At 42.9% G+C, this 20416-nt stretch overlaps 1 protein-coding gene and 2 long non-coding RNA genes across 4 annotated transcripts in view; 2 read left to right on the top strand and 1 right to left on the bottom strand.

The window, feature by feature from the left end:
- The window catches only part of LOC139186978 (uncharacterized), a 24492-nt gene extending 17660 nt beyond the window's left edge, over nucleotides 1-6832 (top strand). Inside the window, exon 2 of the long non-coding RNA XR_011570684.1 lies at nucleotides 4937-6832. This is a non-coding gene — a long non-coding RNA (uncharacterized lncRNA). The remainder of the gene's footprint in view (nucleotides 1-4936) is intronic.
- LOC139186977 (uncharacterized) lies at nucleotides 1142-11006 on the bottom strand. The gene is made up of 2 exons (XR_011570683.1): nucleotides 10579-11006; nucleotides 1142-7634 (listed from the first exon to the last, which is right to left on the bottom strand). It is a non-coding gene; the product is annotated as an uncharacterized lncRNA (long non-coding RNA).
- Nucleotides 10332-20416, top strand: CA3 (carbonic anhydrase 3). Of its 2 annotated transcripts, XM_019973829.2 has the most exons (7): nucleotides 10332-10486; nucleotides 11158-11355; nucleotides 13630-13748; nucleotides 15467-15559; nucleotides 16602-16664; nucleotides 17785-17940; nucleotides 19436-20416. In XM_019973829.2, the coding sequence occupies exons 1-7, from the start codon at nucleotides 10453-10455 to the stop codon at nucleotides 19553-19555; spliced, it is 783 nt and encodes a 260-aa protein (XP_019829388.1). In that variant the 5' UTR covers nucleotides 10332-10452; the 3' UTR covers nucleotides 19556-20416. The 2 variants fall into 2 exon arrangements, with proteins under 2 accessions (XP_019829388.1, XP_019829387.1); XM_019973828.2 differs by lacking the exons at nucleotides 10332-10486; nucleotides 11158-11355 and adding an exon at nucleotides 11517-11787.

The raw sequence follows: 20416 nt of genomic DNA, 5'->3' as shown, positions 1-20416 counted from the left end.
GACAGAAAGGTTCATCCATCTCATTGGAATGGAGGTTCCTCTGTGTGAAGTTTTTCTTCTCTACCCTGTCCTTGACACCCTCTGCAAAGAGGAATGTCTTTAAGGTCAATAATAAATGATGACGAATTGTGGGTGAAATTGAAAACCCCAAATCTGGTCAGAATGGAGACCCTTGAGGATTCAAGCTCTGACAGTACAGAGGGATAAAGTGTCCTAAGCGTTACTGTCAGTGGAACATCAGAGTTTAATGAGGGATTAACTGGGAGCCACGGGATAGATCTCCAAGTGCGAGTAGGACACTCTTGGTCTCTGATGATGTCATTCCTCATCCGACTCACCACTTTCCCACTGGCTCTTGTCTGTTCTCCTTACACATCAAGTCCAAGTTGGAACTTTCTTGGCCTAAAGAGTGGATATGCTTTCCAATTTTTCCATGCTGTTGACATTCATAAATGCTAACTAACAGTGATTCGGTTCTCTGGTCTAAAGAGTGAGATGTAATACGCCTTCACTGCCCTGGGAAAGAAGCTCTGACTCTTCCATATTGACATTTGCTTTTACACATCATACAAGTACTTTTCATTCAGTTATATTCTATTTTCAGAAGGACATTCTGAAAAATTAAGCTGTAAAGACTAACTCTGGCTTCTATTAGGTAGTTAGGTATATTTCAAGGTTAAGTATGCTGCTAAGTCACTTCAGTCGTGTCCAACTCTGTGCGACCCCATAGATGGCAGCCCACCAGGCTCCCCCGTCCCTGGGATTCTCCAGGCAAGAATGCTGGAGTGGGTTGCCATTTCCTTCTCCAATGCATGAAAGTGAAAATGAAGTCGCTCAGTCGTGTCCAACCCTCAGCGACCCCATGGACTGCAGCCCACCAGGCTCCTCTGTCCATGGGATTTTCCAGGTGAGAGTACTGGAGTGGGGTGCCATTGCCTTCATTCGATCTTAAAAAAAGAATTTTTTAAAGGTTAAGTATATTGGCTCTTACAAAAGAAGTTTTTAGTGTTAAGTATAACTCCCTTAAAGTATTTGGAATTCACTTGATATTTATGATGTATGAGGAAAAGCACGTTTTACTAAAGGCAATTCTGATATGGAACTTTAATTCTAAAAGTTTCCATTCCAGTTACACATTCAATTGGCTCCAGGAAAATATTTATTCTAGCATGTAACAAAACCACTTGTTTTGGACATGAATATTTATGTTGATCTCTTTCAACATTTTTAGTTGTACAGGGTTTCATCTGACTTGCTATTTATATTGCAGTATGCTTTTCAAAGTCATAGAAAGAGAATACTACACTTTTTTCCTTAGGAATATGGTGAGCTAGCATTTCACAAAGGATATATTAAAATTCTACCCTAAACATTCCTCTGCTAAAACCCGGCAGGTAGGTTATGTGACAGAGCACAATATAAAAACAGTAGTCGAGTGCAGCTCCAAGTGGAATTTCCTAATTTTGCATTTCGTGTGAGTGAGTATACACTGTGATTGCGAGTGCAGCTCCAAGTGGAATTTCCTAATTTTGCCTTTCGTGTGAGTGAGTATACACTGTGATTGCGAGTGCAGCTCCAAGTGGAATTTCCTAATTTTGCATTTCGTGTGAGTGAGTATACACTGTGATTGCGAGTGCAGCTCCAAGTGGAATTTCCTAATTTTGCATTTCGTGTGAGTGAGTATACACTGTGATTGCGAGTGCAGCTCCAAGTGGAATTTCCTAATTTTGCATTTCGTGTGAGTGAGTATACACTGTGATTGCGAGTGCAGCTCCAAGTGGAATTTCCTAATTTTGCATTTCGTGTGAGTGAGTACACACTGTGATTGCCTGCAGACAGTGTAGCTGTTGTGTTCAATAGCTGCGTTTTTCTTTACAATGACAATGGTCAACTGAAGAAGTTTCCGGTTTGAGAAAATTAACCTCAAAATTTCACACTGGTTTTAGGACTTCCCTGGAGGTCCAAGGGTTAAGACTTTGCCTTCCAATGCAGGGGCTGCGGGTTCAATCCCTGGTCAGGGAGTTAAGATCTCACATGCCTCACGGCCAAAAAAGACAAAACATAAAACAGTATTCTAATACATTCAGTAAAGACTTTAAAAATGGTCCACATTAAGAAAATTCTTTAAAAACAGTTCATACTTGTTTCAAGTTATTAGAATACCAAAAACCAAACTCTATGTCAGGGATTTCAGCTGATTGTGATTTATAAGAAAAATCAGTGGTATATCACAGAAAATGATTAATTTCCCCCATATCATTACACACCAAGAGGATATATTAGGTTGAGAAAAACAAAATAACAAACAATACTGTAAAGCTGTACCTGAATGGAAATTAGATTTTCTGCTGTTATTTTTCTTGCTTGTTTTAATGATAATAAGCATTATATAGGTTTTAATGCACACATTAGAGCCTTATAGCCTGTGAGAAGCATTAATTTCTCCAAATATTAAGGCCTACCAACTTAGAGAATTCAGATGTTACATGTGATGATCAATGATCATAGATGCACAAAGATGAATGGGCATGCCCAGTCTCTAGCCCACCGTTTTCACTTATATGTAAGAAAACACTTCTCAGGGTGTTGGGCAACTTTGCAAGGTTACACACACAGTTAAGGATGGGCCTTGAGACGAGAATCTGGGTTTCCCCGTGAAGTTTAATGCTCTTACCAACTCCAAAAGCGGCTCGCTTACACCTCCAAGTTAACGCTGTTAAGTGAATCTTCTATCACGTAGAGAAACGTGAGATACATGGCTGTGGATGTATCAGAAATTACATTCACTACATGACAAGATCGTCCTTCTCACTTAGCATCAAAATCAACAGTGTCCGAATAACTTTTTCTAAAGACAGCAGATAAAATTAATAGTGTATGAGACATTATTGAAGGAATTTTTAAAAAGTTGTGTATGATGGCTTAATTGACATCAGTTTTCTTAGCGGGACATAAATTAATAATTTATCTTAGAATCAATAGCATCTACAATGGGGGAAATTAAGGTATAATTTATTTTTATAGACAGAATTTTTACTTTTAAAATATTGAAAATTGGAAATAGGAAGAGGTTAATAAAGGGTTATAAAATCTAGCTATAATATGAATAAAATCACAGGGATTTAATGTATAATGTGGTGACTAGGGTTAATAGCAGTTGTATAACTGAAATTTGCTAAGAGAGAAGAACTAAGGTTCTTACATATAGAAAAAGATAAATAGGCGAGGTAATGGATGTGTTAATGAACTAAATGGGAGCTATCTTTTCACAATCTATCAGCTCAGTGCTCTCAGTCATGTCCAACTCTTTGTGACCCCATGGACTGCAGCATGCCAGGCCTCCCTGTTCATCACCAACTCCCAGAGTTTACTCAAACTCATGTCCATTGAGTCGGTGATGCTATCCAATCATCTTATCCTTTGTCGTCCCCTTCTCCTCCTGCCCTCAATCTTTCCCAGCATCAGGATCTTTTCAAATGAGTCAGCTCTTCACATCAGGTAGCCAAAATATTAGAGTTTCAGCTTCAGCATCCTTCCAATGAATACTCAGGACTGATTTCCTTTAGGATGGACTGGTTGGATCTCCTTGCAGTCCAATGGATTCTTGAGTCTTCTCCAACACCACAGTTCAAAAGCATCAATTCTTTGGCGCTCAACTTTCTTTATCGTCCAACTCTCACATCCATACATTACCACTGGAAAAACCATAGCCTTGAAAAGATGGACCTTTGTTGGCAAAGCAATGTCTCTGCTTTTGAATATGCTGTCTAGGTTGGTCATAACTTTTCTCCCAAGGAGTAAGTGTCTTTTAATTTCATGCTTGCAGTCACCATCTGCAGTGATTTTGGAGCCCAAAAAATAAAGTCTGACACTGTTTCCATTGTTTCCCCATCTATTTGCCATGAAGTGATGGGACTGGATGCCATGATCTTAGTTTTCTGAATGTTGAGCTTTAAACCAACTTTTTTCATTCTCCTCTTTCACTTTCCTCAAGAGGCTCATTAGTTCCTCTTTGATTTCTGCCATAAGGGTGGTGTCATCTGCATATCTGAGGTTACTGATATTTCTCCCAGCACTCTTGATTCCAGCTTGTGCTTCCTCCAGCCCAGCATTTCTCATGATGTACTCTGCATAGAAGTTAAATAAGCAGGGTGACAATACACAGCCTTGACGTACTCCTTTTCCTATTTGGAACCAGTCTATTGTTCCATGTCCAGTTTTAACTGTTGCTTCCTGACCTGCATACAGGTTTCTCAAGAGGCAGGTCAGATGTTCTGGTATTCCCATCTCTTGAAGAGTTTTCCACAGCTTGTTGTGATTCATACAATCAAAGGCTTTGGTGTAATAAATAAAGCAGTAGGCATTTTTCTGGAACTCTGGCTTTTTTGATGATCCAACGGATGTTGGCAATTTGATTTCTGGTTCTTCTGCCTTTTCTAAATTCAGTTTGAACATCTGGAAGTTCATAGTTCATGCACTGTTGAAGCCTGGCTTGGAGAATTTTGAGCATTTCTTTGCTAGCACGTGAGATGAATGCACCTGTGCAGTAGTTTGAGCACTCTTTGTCTATGCCCCAACCAGTAACGCTGAAGAAGCTGAAGTTGAATGGTTCTCTGAAGACCTACAAGGCCTTCTAGAACTAACACCCAAAAAACATGTCCTTTTGATTATAGGGGACTGGAATGCAAAAGTAGGAAGTCAAGAAATGGACTAGCCATCATAGTCAACAAAGGAGTCCAAAATGCAGTACTTGGATGCAATCTTAAAAATGACAGAATGATCTCTGTTCATTTCCAAGGCAAACCATTCAATATAATGGTAATCCAAGTCTATGCCCTGACCAGTAATATTGAAGAAGCTGAAGTTGAATGGTTCTATGAAGACCTATAAGACCTTCTAGAATTAACACCCCCAAAATATGTCCTTTTCATTATAGGGGACTGGAATGCAAAAGTAGGAAGTCAAGAAACACCTGGAGTAACAGGCAAATTTGGCCATGGAGTACAGAATGAAGCAGGGCAAAAGCTAATAGAGTTCTGCCAAGAGAACACACTGGTCATAGCAAACACCTTCTTCCAACAACACAAGAGAAGACGCTACACATGGACATCACCAGATGGTCAACCCTGAAATCAGATTGATTATATTCTTTGCAGCCAAAGATGGAGAAGCTATATACAGTCAGCAAAAACAAGACTGGAAGCTGACTGTGGCTCAGATCATGAACTCTTTGTTGCCAAATTCAGACTTAAATTGAAGAAAGTAGGGAAAACCACTAGACCATTCAGGTATGAGCTAAATCAAATCCCTTATGATTATACAGTGGAAGTGACAAATAGATTCAGGGGATTAGATCTGATAGACAGAGTGCCTGATGAACTATGGACGGAGGTTTTTGACATTGTACAGGAAACAGGGAGCAAGACCATTCCCATGTAAAAGAAATGTGAAAAGCAAAATGGCTGTCTGAGAAGGCCTTACAAATAGCTGAGAAAAGAAAAGTGAAAGGCAAAGGAGAAAAGGAAAGATATACCCATTTGAATGTAGAGTTCCAAAGAATAGCAAGGAGAGATAAGAAAGCCTTCCTCAGTGATCAGTTCGAAGAAATAGAAGAAAACAGTAGAACGGGAAAGTCTAGAGATCTTTTCACAATGAATACATGCACTAAATCATTGCAATATATAGTTTAAATAACTTATAATTTTGTCAATTATACCTCACTAAAGTGCAAAAGTACAAGATATTCTGCAATTATATCAACATAAAATATTTTAAGAGTACATTATTTAAATTTTATTGTTTATTTGGAATATATATGAAAAGACAGCTGTGTGGTATGTGACACTAATTCAAAGATTCCTATTAGCCTTGATTATTCAATTTAGGGAAACTATTACTCCATAATATTAAAAGGCTACAATGTTCAAACCATTAATGCAGATGTTTTTCTGCTCTGTTATTCAGAAATTTGATGAAAAGCAATCTCTAATGTTTCTTAATGCCTTTAAAAGCCACGATTTTGGGCATACCTAAAGGCAGGTTCATGCTTTACAATTAATAAAAAGAAAATGACACTGTGGTGTTGGAGAAGACTCTTGAGAGTCCCTTGGACAGTGAGGAGATCCAACCAGTCCATCCTAAAGGATATCAACCCTGAATACTCTTTGGAAGGAACCATGCTGAGGCTGAAACTCCAATACTTTGGCCACGTGATGCGAAGAACTGACTCATTGGAAAAGACACTGATGCTGGGAAGGATTGAAGGCAGAAGGAGAAGAGGGCAACAGAGGATGAGATGGTTGGATGGCATCACGGATTCAATGCACATGAACTTGGGCAAACTCTGGGAGATGATGAGGGATACGGAAGCCTAGAGTGCCGCAGTCCATGGGGCCATGAAGGGTCAGGCGGACGCGGGGACTGAACAACAGCCACGACAAAGGCAGGTGTGTGCTTCCCAATAAAACACAAATGACGCTGCTTTCCTTCCTGCGTGGAAACTCCACAGCTCTTAAAGTTGTGCGGTCAACTGTTTAAAGTGAGACTAGTCACAAACATGAAATGTTCGTTTTCAAGTGTTTGTACGTGTATTACTTTTTTTGGTGCTAATAATCAAGTGTTGCATGCTAGCCAGTTATTACTCTTCTGAGAAGCTCTCTGACCCGCCTAGGCTAGCAATGCTTTACGGGAAGAGCCAGAAGTGGACCTGGGGTTTTGCTAGGTTTCAGAGAAGCGAGGCTGATGACTGATTTTTCTCAGGGAAGCAAACAAGTATGTACGTTGTTTTGAAAACAACCCCCACCCAATAAAAATAATACACAAAACACGTCAATGCAATTCTACCGGTGGCTTGGCCTTGAGTTAAAGTGGCAGCAGAGAGGAAAAGAAGGTAGGTTGACCTTAAAGATGAACCAACGTCTTTTCAGCGTAAAATCTTACATAAACACTCACTATACAGTCTGTGGGACTGTTGCTATAACAGCTTAGCTTTACCAGGTACAGACGATAGAAAGGATAATGGAGTCACACACTATTGTGTGTGAAATAGTGTGTGAAAAGGCACAGAGGTGGGAAAACATTGTGTTATGGGAAGAGTGAACGACACTCTGCAACTGAAGCAGAGAGTGGGTGAATTTGGAAGGTAAGCTGGGGATAAAATGGAAAAACAGTTTGGAAAGACATCTGAAGACCCTGAATGTCATTTAGAGGAGACTGCATTTCATTTCTAAAAACTCATTTAACAAATAACATACCAAAAAACTGTTTAAAACTTGTAGGAATAGGAGTCTTTGTAGTTCTTATTACAATGCTTAGAGTTTCAGTTAATTTTGTTAGATTAATACCTTTTGCACATGATTGGTCACATGTATTTAAAAAGGTTTACTGTGATTCCCACTGCACGAAGGGTCCATTAGATCAGGCAGCTCAAAATAATCCAAGGAGAAGGTGAATGCGGTGGGTATTAGTGTCATCTTATACTGGCTGAATGCATCCTTTGCGATGTCTGTGGGTTAGCTCCTGTGCTCTGTGACACACACCAAGGGCAGGATGGAGCTTCCCTGGTGGCTCAGATGGCGAAGAATCAGCCTGCAATGCAGCAGACCCAGGTTCAATCCCTGGGTCGGGAAGATCCCCTGGAGAAGAGAAAGGCAACTCACTCCAGTATTCTTGCCTGGAGAATCCCATGGACAGAGATGCCTGGTGGGCCACACTCCATGAGGTCACAAGGAGTCAGACATAACTGAGCGACTCACAGTTTTAGTTAGACATGAATAAATAGGCAATTTATCTTTTTTTTTTTTTTTTGGTTTCTGATGCACTAGAAACATCAAATAGCTATCAACTTGCAGAAGATTTATATTACCTAGCATCCTGCAAAATAAAATGCTAAATCAACACTAAAAATAGGTTTAAATTTGATCAGCTTAGAGCTCTCAAGTTTATAATTTTAGTATATCACCTAGTTGAAACTTCTGCATCCAGACACTCCCAACCCCCAGTGATTTTGCTGACCCAAACTATCTTCCTTGGTTACTGGGTCCCCGCCTCTTCTGTTCTCTGCATGAACACACTCACCTTACAGACTGCCCAGTACACCAGCTCTTCAGTACTAGTGCTGGGAGGAATCCTGTGCTCATGCTCAGGGATGATTTGTGGCTCTTTTTCTGTCTTTTCCCTTGGTGTATAACCTAACAATTTTCTTTTTTAAAAGCCAGCTCCAGAAATCTCAGCATCTTGGACACAATTTAGAATTTTCTCTTTGCTTTATGGATACAGAATTTTGAAATTTGTGGACAAATATGCTGGAGCAAATAAATCAAAATGCAGATGATTAATTTGGGGCTTTTGAAAAACATATTATGGTCTAAAAACTGTCTTGAAATTCCAGTTTTGTTTAACTCTCATAAGAAAGTGCAATGAAAAACCAGTCAACAGTTTTCAAGACCACAAACCCAAAACTATTAAATGTTTGACTTTGCAAATTCCAACTAGCATTTCTGTGAAAATTTGTGCTACTATGCAAGTGTTTGCTATTGATGTGCTGTGTACAGTCTTTTAAAATTTTTAATTAATGAAAACCCATTTAAACACTTTATATGCAGAAATGGTGACAGTATGATGAATTTCAGAACCAACAAAGCAATACTGTTGGCCTTGCTTGGTATACAGAGTTTATTGAAAACTTTATCTGTATCATTCCTGTATCAAATGACTTGAAACTTAGTTACCAATCTTCTAACCATATATAGCAGAAAAAGAGGAATGGAAACAACTTAATGAATTGGAACAGGATCATAGTTTACTAATACAGATAATTATGCAGAATATAACCTCCATTAACTACAAACTACAGCAGCACACAACTAATCACATTAAAGCAGAAAACTGGCCCAGATATGCCAACTCAGTAGCCTTTCTAATCCAACACTGACATAATTGAGCTCAGAGGCTAAGAGCACTTGCATTGCTGTTTGCCTGGATTTTCCAAACCATGTCAGTTCTTGACTCAGCGCCGCTATTGTGTGGATCAAATAATCCCTGGGCACAAAAATACGCTGGGGGAGTGACTCCCCTGGCGTCCAGGTTATGAGTGTGGTCAGTCATTCCACATGCCTTAGCCGTGAGCTATCTTTACCATGATAAGATATTTCCTTTTCAAGTTTTGTAATCCCCAAACACAAAATCCTAACATCAATAAAAGTCAAAGAAATTTCAAAAGTTTTATGTTACAACCCTGTTCAAGACAGCACTGAAAATAGGTTTATCTCTTCTTGCTGTCTTTTCTTTTTTAAATAAAATTAATACTGACCTGGAACCAAAACAATTTTTTTTTTTTTTACAATATATTCTTAAAATTGTAAGCATCTACTACTCTGGTTCTTCGATGTGAACTACAACCAGATATTTAAAAATACGTCTTTGATATGTGCACAGTGCGCATACCAGTTCTATTCTCTTTTTGCATGGGTCATCATGCTATAACACAAGTTGGGAGGGGGAGAAAAAAAATACAAAGCAATTCTGGAAAACTTGCCCTCTCTTTCCTTCGAATCTTTCACTATGCCTTGGAAAATAAGGTCATACATTCTAAACAATATGACTCCCTTTATGTTCCTGACCCTCCAACACTCCAGAATGTTCTGGACTTCTCGTGAGCAGAGGTACAGTTCACCGAGTCGGTAGATCAGAACCAGGCTCCTGCTCCGCAGTAACCTGGGTCCAGTCCTCACCTAGATTCCTGAGACCCAGCCCCCGGCGTCCTGCAGACCGACGGGACCCGCGAGGTCAAGAAACGTCTGGTTCAGGGACCTGGCACCATCTCTCTCTTAAGGATAACGGAGTTGAGAGAACCTGCCCTCCTGCCTGCTTTTTCCCGTCCTTTGTGCCTAGGATTTTGCAAGTTGCCTGCGAAGGAGTCAAACATGGGTCAGGCAAACGTGTTCTTTCCAGCCACGGTAACCGGATCGCTGGAGTGAAATCAACCCGCAGAAGCATCCAGAGACTGCAGCCAGCCAGACAGGCAGCGCTGAAAGCATCTACCAAGCAAGGCTGCAAGCGCCAGCCCGCGGGGCGCAGCTTTCAGTTCGGAGGCGAAGCGCAACGGCCGTGCCCCCCCCAAAAAAGGTGGGGGGCCTTGGAGGAGGGGGGCCGAGAGCGCCGGCCTCTGCACTTCGGCTCTAGGTTAGGGGGGCCTGGCGCTTTGGGAGCCGCGAGGGAGCCCCCCTTCCAGGGCCAAGGGGCGGGGGCCGTCTCCCCCCATCCCGACAGCTGTCCAGCCCGCGGAATTCATTGGCTTCCCCCAGCCCGCCTCCCGAGCACCACCCCGGTCTCTTTAGCCCCCCGCCCCACCCTCGCTGACCTAATAAGGCCATGTGGGAGTGAGGGGCCCTGCATAAAAGGGGCGCCGGCGGGCCGCGCACGGCGGGAGCCGAGGCAGCGCCGCGCACCGCCATGGCCAAGGAGTGGGGCTACGCCGACCACAACGGTGAGTGTCCGGCGGCCCGCTGCCGGGGTGCGGGGGTCGGGGGCGCTCCCGCCAAGCCCTTCCCTAGGACCCCGCACGGCCGGCCGGCTCACCTTGATCGCGTTCATCTCTCCCTCTCCTGGGGCAGCTGGTATGCCCACTGCAGGAACCCGTAATGTGCCCAGATCTCAGTGCCTCTGACGGAGAAGCCCACCCAGCCAGGGCCGCTTTTGGGGGTACCCCTCTCTCGGAGACTGGCTGGGCAAGCTCTTCTTCTCCTTTCTGAGCCTGGTGTTGGTACGAGCTGCTCTGCCTGCAGTTTCTGCCTCCCGATGGGGAAAGGGATACTGAAACCCACTTAGGGGCACTGCTGATTCCAGCTCTATGATAGGAGAGGGCATTGGTGAAACATGCGATGAAGTTCACTTCAAAAATAAGTCTTTCAGGCTGTATTTGAGCCAATACAGGGACGCTTTGGGGAAATACACAGAGTGAAATATAGCCTTACAGGTATGCTGTTAACAAAACTATGAACAGGTCTTTGCCCCCAAGCCTTGTATTGCCCAATCTGATATCCAAGACCTTTTCATAATCACTGTCCAGCCTCCATGTATTTTGCTGATTTAGTCACTTAGAGAGAGGACTTTGATTGCGCCACCAGATAAATGAATCCCCTCAATTTGATTTCCTAGGTCCTGACCATTGGCATGAACTTTTCCCGAATGCCAAGGGAGAGAACCAGTCGCCCATTGAACTGAACACTAAAGAGATCAGCCACGACCCTTCCCTGAAGCCATGGACAGCATCCTATGACCCAGGCTCTGCCAAGACCATCCTAAATAATGGGAAGACCTGCAGGGTTGTGTTTGATGATACTTATGACAGGTCAAGTAAGTATGACACCTAGGTAGAGACACAAGAACATTTTCAATGGCTGTATTGGCAAAATGTGATTTATGTCACAGCAACAGAATCGGTGGGACAAGGGAGCACTTCTTATCTGAAAATGGAGATGACACTTGACTTTGTGTTCGTCTGAAGGATTATATTTATACAGTGAAGAAGAATGTCTCACTCTTTAACCCCGGTCACGCTGGCTGCTCCAAAATGGCCCCATGCCCAAGCTAAAAGTTGGCAGTGTACCCCTGAAATGAAGCTTAGTAAGGAGGTGATGGTAATGAGGCCAGAGCAGTGTTCTCTGGGCTCTGCTGGTCTATACTTGAGGGGGGTTTTGCATCCTAACGAACTCCTGGAGAGCAAGGCTCCCATTCTCAGATGTGGCATAGATTCCATCCTACAGAGCAAGGAACGCAGAGAACCAAGTAGGTACTCTCCTCTTGGTGTGGGGTGGGGCCGACCTGGGGGAGAGAGCAGACCCGTGGTAGAAGCAAGAAGACTGGCCTTCTGTGGGGCTCGCCCGACTACTCATTTTGGTGAGGGGTTTTCAAGACTGATAATTTCTCCCTGAGTTCTGGTTTGTGTTTGTCCGTGGGGGTCACAAAGAGCTGGACGCCACTGAGCGACTGAACTGAACTGAACTGAAATGGAAAGTCTCATGTTTAAAAAAAAGTCTATTTCATCTATAACCATTAAGCAAATCAGTGAAATAAAAGAAGGCTAACTAGAAATACTTTATTTTACTGTGAATGAGGTAAGAATCTACCTTTAGCATTTTGGTACTTGATATACAATATGTATTTTCCTATAACCACATTTGTAAAAAAGTTAGAATTATCCTTACTGATGTGCATGAATGAATATTCTCAGAGATCCTGTAATTAAAGAGTAATAGCTAAAAAAAAAAAAAAAAAAGAGTAATAGCTATAATTTCTACCTACTAGCCGGTTCCAGGTAAGGAATATCATAGAAATGTATATTCTTTAAATAATCATCTCATTGGTATCTGTTATTTTTTTCTCCATTTAAATCAAGGTCCATTCTGAAGGATAAGTAATAAAATTAAACAGGATCTCTTAGGTTGAATCACATGAAGAAGCCTTTTTGTAAGCAAATATGATTGAATATTGACACTTTCTTATGATTCATCCTAATAAATTGGACTCATATCACTGAATGATAACGGTTCCTAGTGGATGGTAAAAGTGCAAAGAGCAATTAATCAAACAAAAAATGGATAGAAAAAAATGCAAGTAAAACACTCATTTCTGTGTGTCCAAGCTCATCTAGTCTCGTTCTATCAGTTTAGACCTACCTGATGATTTTCAGTCTGCCATTTCAGCACCAACAGTTAATCTATCTTTTCTAGAATGGCTATGCTCTGAATTCTATTTTGATCTAGCTTACATTGGTAAATTTTGACTTTAGGGCTTCTGTATAGTTTCCAATATCCTTTAGAAAATATTTGAACTTCTAAATCACTCTCCAGGCTAAATGAAGTGAAACCGAGTTAAGTGCCAGGTTGAGATATTTGGACAGCAAACTCACACTCATACTATGGAGAATCATCTCGTTTAAGGGTCAGCATTGATTGAGTCCCTGGGAAACCTCAGAATTTTCCATTCCATCTCATTTGAATAAACACAGTCCGAATTAGCTGTGGATGTGAGCTCTCGTCTGTAGTCTTAAAGAAAAGTGTAGCTGGAGGCAAGATACGGAGAAGGAATTCACATTTGATGACCGTGACAGGCACTGTGATGAGCAGTTTAAAGTCCTTAATCTCATTTAATCCTCACAGCAGCTCTGAAAGGTTAGTATTATTATCACCTTTGGCGAGACACAGAAACGGGTTCAGAGAAGTTTAGCAACTTGCCTGAGATCACACAACTCGCAAGGGATGGGGCTGGGATTGGACCCTGAGTCTGCCCGGCTCCTAACTGTCCTGTTCGCCTCAGTGCAGCCCACAACAGATTTTGATTTTAGGGTTTAGTTGTTTTCATTGCCCATCTGCTGGCTTAATTTTATTTTCATGCATGTGAAATTAACATGTAAAAAATCACAAAACAAGCAAACACAATCAGAAAGAGAAACGAAAGCATTTATTTTGACATACCCCAAGGCTTCACTTTGTAAGAAAGAGACCAGTGTACTTGGGAATGCCACCACCAGCCCAGCCCATCAAGCTTTGGCTCTAAGGTAGCTGTTTAAAGCAGGGCTCCGTCCCAGAAGTGCGAGCTCACTGCTGACCTAGCTTCTCTGGCTCGCAGTGCTGAGAGGTGGTCCCCTCGCCGCGCCATACCGGCTCCGCCAGTTCCACCTCCACTGGGGCTCCTCGGACGATCACGGCTCGGAGCACAGCGTGGATGGAGTCAAGTACGCAGCAGAGGTAAGGGGACCTGACAGGACCCACTCTGAGTCTCACCCAGCGAGAGCTGAGCTGAAAGGTAACGACAGAAGAACATCCACTGCACGTCCTTCCAGCCTGTAGTCATGAAAAGAGCTGCAGGAGTTTTAGCATAAACCGAAGCTGCCAGGCATTCTGGGTTAGACGGTTAAGACAGTGGAGGTGAGTTAGTGTCATGCCTGAAGACTTGCAAGGTTATATTTAGACAGTGGATGGCTGCTTAATAATAATAATTTTATAAAACCAGGGCTCTGAATGGAACTGAAAAGAGAAGGGGAGCCAGTGCTTATTAAGTGCCTGCAGGTGTTAACCCCTGTGACCCTCTCAGCAGGCTGTGGAATGGGCTACAGGTGAGGAAACAGAGGTGCCAGAAGGTTACGTAACGAAGTCCCACCGCAATGGTGCTGGACTGGTGCTCTGCTTCGTGCTGATTGGCTTCATCATCCTGCCCAGTGCCCTAAGCCTCCTCTTTTATGAGAGTGTGGTGCTTTAAAAATAGCACTCCGCGATGCTGGCTGATGCCCAGGCTCTCGTCTCTTAAGGAAGCGGGTGCGTCAGTATAGGTATACGTGTGACTTTATATGTACACATGGACTTATGCACGCAGAGAGATAGCTGGCTATAGATACACACAGTTTAAAATGAGCAGATACTATATACTCTGTTCCTGAGAACCCATTAAAGGAAGCGCATGATTGTAGCTCAGATCAAGGCATCATATTACAAGGAAATAAGACAAGCCTCCCGCATGCTCTCTGTATAAAGCCAAGCCTGTAAGGGGCAACGCATGCCCTGGAGGTGGATAATTCCATTTGTACTGCCAGGCTCTTCCAGAGGCAGGCTCTGGTCAACACAGGAGCCAGGAACCTTGGAGCCATTTGCGGACGTGCTCTTGGGCAGAATCGTAAGGCAGCTTAACTCAACTCAACAAAACAGCTCAGCTGAACTGTGAGAGACCCAGAGTACTTCCCCGTGACCATTCTGTTTCTCTGCAGGCCATCTAGACAGCCAGTGACAGGATAAATTAATTGAGAATGCCTTTCAGACGTCTTTCCCCACAAAAGGGGGAAAATTTAGTATATTCCTTCTCAATAGGGCCAAGCCTTGCAGTTTGGTCTTGATATGCGGGATTATCACACAGTTTTGTTCTTGAAGACAGTATTTTTAAACTGCCATGAACTATGGTATTCTCTTGCCATTCTGTGTAATTCAATGTGGAAATTTGACCAATTTAACTAGTGCATATGTAAGCACCTTAACCTTATTAAGATAAGGTTACCAACTGGTTCTAGAGCGTTTGTTACTGAGAGAGGCGTGAAAAACATCCAAGAATTTGTCCCCTTATCTTTCCTCTCCTACTTCCCAGTTAATTGTGACTTCAGTGTGTTAGCAGATTCCTGTTTAGAGCTCTGTATTTCACTGTTTTGGTCAGAAAAAGGACTAATATACAAAGCTAACATAGTATTATGAATTGATTTAGTGACAGTTTGGTTTTCACCAATTCTACCTGTCATAACTTTTTATTTGAGCCATCAAAAGTCTTGCCAAAATATCTCATGTTAACATTTAGAATTCTGTCAACTTCTATGAGAGTGTTCAGCAATCTTAGACTGTAAAGTTGTTGGGTTTATTGTGAATAATTTCACACTTATTTCCTTATTTTAGGCATGTACCTCCTAACGTCTGTTCTATGGTTTCAGCTCCATTTGGTTCACTGGAATTCAAAGTATAACAGTTATGCAACTGCTCTGAAGCATGCCGACGGTATAGCTGTGGTTGGGGTTTTTCTGAAGGTAAGGTAAAAATTGAGTGCATGTTGTTTTCAAAGTTTAGTTCCTTATCAATGCTTAGGTTTCACGTCATTTTATTTATATGGGAGAGAGGAATGAAGTTCAAGATTCATTCAGCTAATCAAGATATTTCTGGTAAGATCAGCTCAAAAGGTTTTGTTCTCCCTTAAAAGAGCACCTTTAGCTATACTTCGGTCGCCCTAGCCTTCTAAATTTTCTCAAGGTGCGGGGTGTGTTTGTGTGTGTGTTGGGGCAGTGGGGACGGAGCCTTTGAAGGAGCTTATTTCAGCGGCAGTGAAGGCAAGGGCCGCCTTATTCATTACCTTTTCTGGCTCCTCCACGTCAATTGCAGTGGAAACCAGAAAAGCCAGTGTTGGAAATCACTGTGATGCCAAGTCCCTGGCTGAACATCCTCTCAGCTTAGGGTGGCCACCACTCACATGATCCCAGGCTAAGATAGCACATGGAATGTGTGTGTTGTTGAGCCAGCCTTGGTTTAGAGAGGACTTAGTGTCATTAACACATGAGTTTAGTGGTAACATGATCTAGATTTTAAGCCAGAGGTGAAAATCTGGCTTCTTTCTTTTTGAATGACCTAATTTGTTTTATGTTCTGAATTCACTGGGTCCTTTTCAGCGCTTGAGCACAACACTACAGGAAGTGGAGTGGGTCTGAGCAGAAAGACAATAGGTTTAGTTTTAGGTACATTGAGTCCTCTTAGCTGCAATTATATTAAAAAGAAAAGCAGAATGACTTCACAGAGAAGGTCAAGGACATAGATGTAAATCAACATGTAATTTTGTGGTTTTGTATTTCAGAGACCCAGAGTCCAAGTTTAGTTCAGAAAATACCTACCCTAAAATTTCGGGGGAGGGATGAACTTATGTTTTTGCTTCATGCAATATATTCTGGCAGATTTATAAACACTGGTTGTAGATGGATGGATTAAAATCAGCTTTTAAGACAATCCTAAATTATGGAGAAGAGAAAATTATAATCGTTAGTTTTCTTTCTCTTTCTCTCTCCCTTTTTTATTTTTTTACAGATAGGACGTGAGAAAGGCGAGTTCCAGCTTCTCCTTGATGCACTGGACAAAATTAAGACGAAGGTAAAAAATATCATTTTCCCTCGTAGAACATAAAGTCAGGTTATATCGATTTTTTTCTTTTTACATTTTTCAAGTGTGCTTCTTTCACCTAAAATCTGTTAGTAAATTGTTCAATGAATATGCTGCTGCTGCTAAGTCACGTCAGTCGTGTCCGACTCTGTGCGACCCCATAGACGGCAGCCCACCAGGATGCCCCGTCCCTGGGATTCTCCAGGCAAGAACACTGGAGTGGGTTGCCATTTCCTTCTCCAATGCATGAAAGTGAAAAGTGAAAGTGAAGTTGCTCAGTCATGTCTGACCCTCAGGGATCCCATGGACTGCAGCCTTCCAGGCTCCTCCATCCATGGGATTTTCCAGGCAAGAGTACTGGAGTGGGGTGCCATTGCCTTCTCCGAATGAATATGCTAGGCAGACCTATAAAAGCAAATGCTGTTGTGTTTGTATATTTTTGTGGTTTGTTGGTTTTAGAGCAGTTTCACATACATAAGCTTATTTAACCCTCATAGTCAACCTGTCAGATAATTACATTTTTAATGAAATGTTTGAGAGAGAAGTTGAGTGGTGTTTCCCTGCCCAACACACACACACACACACACACACTCTTACACACTTGCAGAGGCACTAAATATTTGGGTCCTAGTGTTCCCCTTTCTCTCCTGGATTGCACCTGTATATTTTAAATCTTAACAGTTAATTCTTCTACTTAACAGACTCACTTTAATTCTTTGAGACTGTTTTAGTCATCACTTTAGTTTTACCACTAGGTAAAGTATTCTGAGGATGACATGTGATAAAAATGCAAGCCTGTTTTGTATCATCAGGAACCACAGCATTAATTTATATGAAATATTTCTGTCAGTTTAGAATGAGTTTGTCTTTTTTCTTAAGAAATGGTAGGTTTATAGTTCTACAGATAGCGAATAAGGGATAAAATATTACAATGATTGTGCCAAAGTCATGTCATGCAAACCTGCCCAGCTCCCTCCCCCCGCACCCCTTTTATTTCTAAAAGACACGGATTTGATCCCAAGCTTGTTTTCTCCGTTGCCTTTGAAATCCACCCCCCTCAAGCTGAGATGCGGGGCGCCATGCGCGCCTGCTCACCTCCGCTCTCTCGCAGGGCAAGGAGGCGCCCTTCAACAACTTCAACCCGTCCTGCCTGTTCCCCGCCTGCCGGGACTACTGGACCTACCACGGCTCCTTTACCACGCCGCCCTGCGAGGAGTGCATCGTGTGGCTGCTGCTGAAGGAGCCCATCACGGTCAGCTCCGACCAGGTGAGCGCCCGCCGTGGGGCGCGGGGCTCCGGCTCTGCAGGGCTCCGCGGGGTGCCGGCACTAACCGGAAAGCGTGTGTGTGTGTGTGTGTGTGTGTGTGTGTGTGTGTGTGTGTGTGAAAGGCGTTCAGTCCTGTCCGGCTCTTGGCGACCCCATGAACTGTAACCCGCCAGGCTCCGCTGACCATGGGATTCTCCAAGCCAGAATCCTGGAGTGGGTAGCCTTTCCCTTCTACAGGGAATCTTCCCAACCCAGGGATCAAGCCCAGGTGTCCCCCAATGCAGGCGGATTCTTTACCAGCTGAGGCACCAGGGAATCCCTAAGAGTAGATAGAGAGTGTGTGTGGAAGTCTCTGAAAATATAAAGCTGCTAAATAGGTGCTTACCCAATCTCTACCACTGGCGCTTTCATAGTTTGCCATGGTTAATTACGATCAGCTTGTTTAACTTTCTAAAACTCAGCTTCCAGAGGGTACCAGGCTAAGTGCACAACATTTATAGATGATGGTGGTGCTGTTCAGGTGATGAGTCCTGTCCAACTCTCTGCGACCCCATGGACTGCAGCACGCCAGGCCTCCCTGTCCATCACCAACCCTTGAAGCTTGCTCAAACTCATGTCCATTGAGTTGGTGATGCCATCCAACCATCTCATCGTCCTTGCTAATTTGGAGAACCCCAAATACTGAGGACTGTTTAGCAAATGGGATGGTGAATACAGCCTTGGGGAAAGGATGGGAAGAGATTGAACATCCTTGTGAGGTGTCAGCTTCCCTAGTGGCTCAGAATGTGGAAGAATCTGCCTGCAATGCAGGAGACCTGGGTTCGATCCCTGGCTCAAGAGAATCCCTGGAAAAGGGAATGGCAACCCACTCCAGTATTCTTGCCTGGAAAACTCCATGGACAGAAGCCCCTGGTGGGCTACAGTCCATGGATTGCAAGAGTCAGACACAGCTAGTTCCTCAGTTTTACAGCTAAGGAGGCCAATGCTCAGAAAGGTTAAGTAACTTGCTTATGACCACACAGCCAAGGGTAGCATCTGAGATTCCACCTCCCCTCTGTCTGCTTTCAAATGCCTTTGGTCTTCTGCTTAGGCTTCCCTTCCTGTAAATTACAGTCATGTAAATTGATTCCATTATGCAGTGAAGGCCAGTTGAGCTTATTACTTACACTGACGCTGTCTTCCACTCTTATATATAATTCATCAGATTAAGATAATTGTTTCAGAATTCTAGATGAAAAGGTTTTAATCACAGGGGATAGTGATCCTCTACAAAAGGAAGAAAAAAAATGTGGGTGTGTGTGTGTATGTATTTTTTTTTTTTTTTTAACCACAAAGAGGTTGTTCTTACTCTGGAACTGGCAACCAGTAACTCTAGACTGAACACTGGAGACGGTTTTGTGGTTGGCTCGTCCAGAAAGCCAGCCATCTCTCTCTGTCCCACGCTTAGCGTCCGCTTGGGTGGACGTGGTGTGACGTCTCCCCTTCCCGCCTGCAGATAGCCAAGCTGCGCACTCTGTACTCCAGCGCGGAGAACGAGCCCCCGGTGCCCCTGGTGAGGAACTGGCGCCCTCCGCAGCCCATCAAGGGCAGGATCGTGAAGGCCTCCTTCAAGTGAGGCCGCTGGAGCTCGCCCTCTTCAGGAAAGGAAGCCGGCCCTGCAGAGCTTGGTCCCTCACCTCCTCTTGGTGCTTCTGACTCCAGTATACTCCGGGTCCATCCCCGTGTTTCCACGCAGAGCAGAGCAGATGAGAGACGCCATCACCAGGAAATCAGAGCTACTATTCCCAGGATCTGATGTGAGAGCGCTTGGCCTCTGTGATAACACCTTGCCTATAAAAGTAGCATTTCTAGTAAGGTTTCAAAGAAGAAGAAGAAGCAGGGTGAGGAGAGTAAAGACAGGGAAAAAGTGCCTCCTGGGCACCGTTTCTGTGTCATCTTAAATTTCACAGAACTTCCGTTTACCCTTTTTCTATGATGCGTTATCCATCTTAAAGAAATACTGAGTACTTCTATACGTGGGCGTAGAGGAGTCTGCAGATTCTGTAGCAGAAATTAAAGTGACTGTGAACATCAAGAATGGAGATGATTATGCATTTTAACCCTTAAATAAACCAATAAGAAGTGCATCATTTATTAACATTTAAAACCGCTGTAGAGGTCTCCTGGTTTTGATTATCAATGAAAGTAAAACACACTGACCAGGAATTTTTTTTAAAAATTTGACCCATTATTTGAATGTTTTCTTCATGAAGGTAGTTGACTTTATCCTGATATTTTTCTTTACCTGAAGGAGGGCCATTTATTTTTCATTTTACTACTTTTATCTTTGCATGCTTCTTAAGGTAAAAAATGTCTCTGATGTATTTCCAATGTGAGGGTGGGATTAACAAGTCCTAGAACTCGCAGGAGTGAATGACTGCACTTGAAATAAAAGCAGTGTACTGATCATCCAAACTAATAAAGACATGAATGCAGA

Source organism: Bos indicus, chromosome 14, assembly GCF_029378745.1.
Source record: "Bos indicus isolate NIAB-ARS_2022 breed Sahiwal x Tharparkar chromosome 14, NIAB-ARS_B.indTharparkar_mat_pri_1.0, whole genome shotgun sequence".
Classification (NCBI taxonomy): domain Eukaryota; kingdom Metazoa; phylum Chordata; class Mammalia; order Artiodactyla; family Bovidae; genus Bos; species Bos indicus.
The sequence above is the reverse complement of the archived record's forward strand: the minus strand, read 5'-3'. Positions and strand labels throughout refer to the sequence as shown.

Bases quoted from the DNA above. Each gene is read 5' to 3' on its own strand.
- CA3 (XM_019973828.2), top strand. From the start codon at position 11,532: ATGTCTCACTCTTTAACCCCGGTCACGCTGGCTGCTCCAAAATGGCCC. The intron at 13,749-15,466 runs GTAAGGGGACCT...CTATGGTTTCAG, and splicing joins GAGTCAAGTACGCAGCAGAG to CTCCATTTGGTTCACTGGAA. The intron at 17,941-19,435 runs GTGAGCGCCCGC...TCCCGCCTGCAG, and splicing joins TCACGGTCAGCTCCGACCAG to ATAGCCAAGCTGCGCACTCT.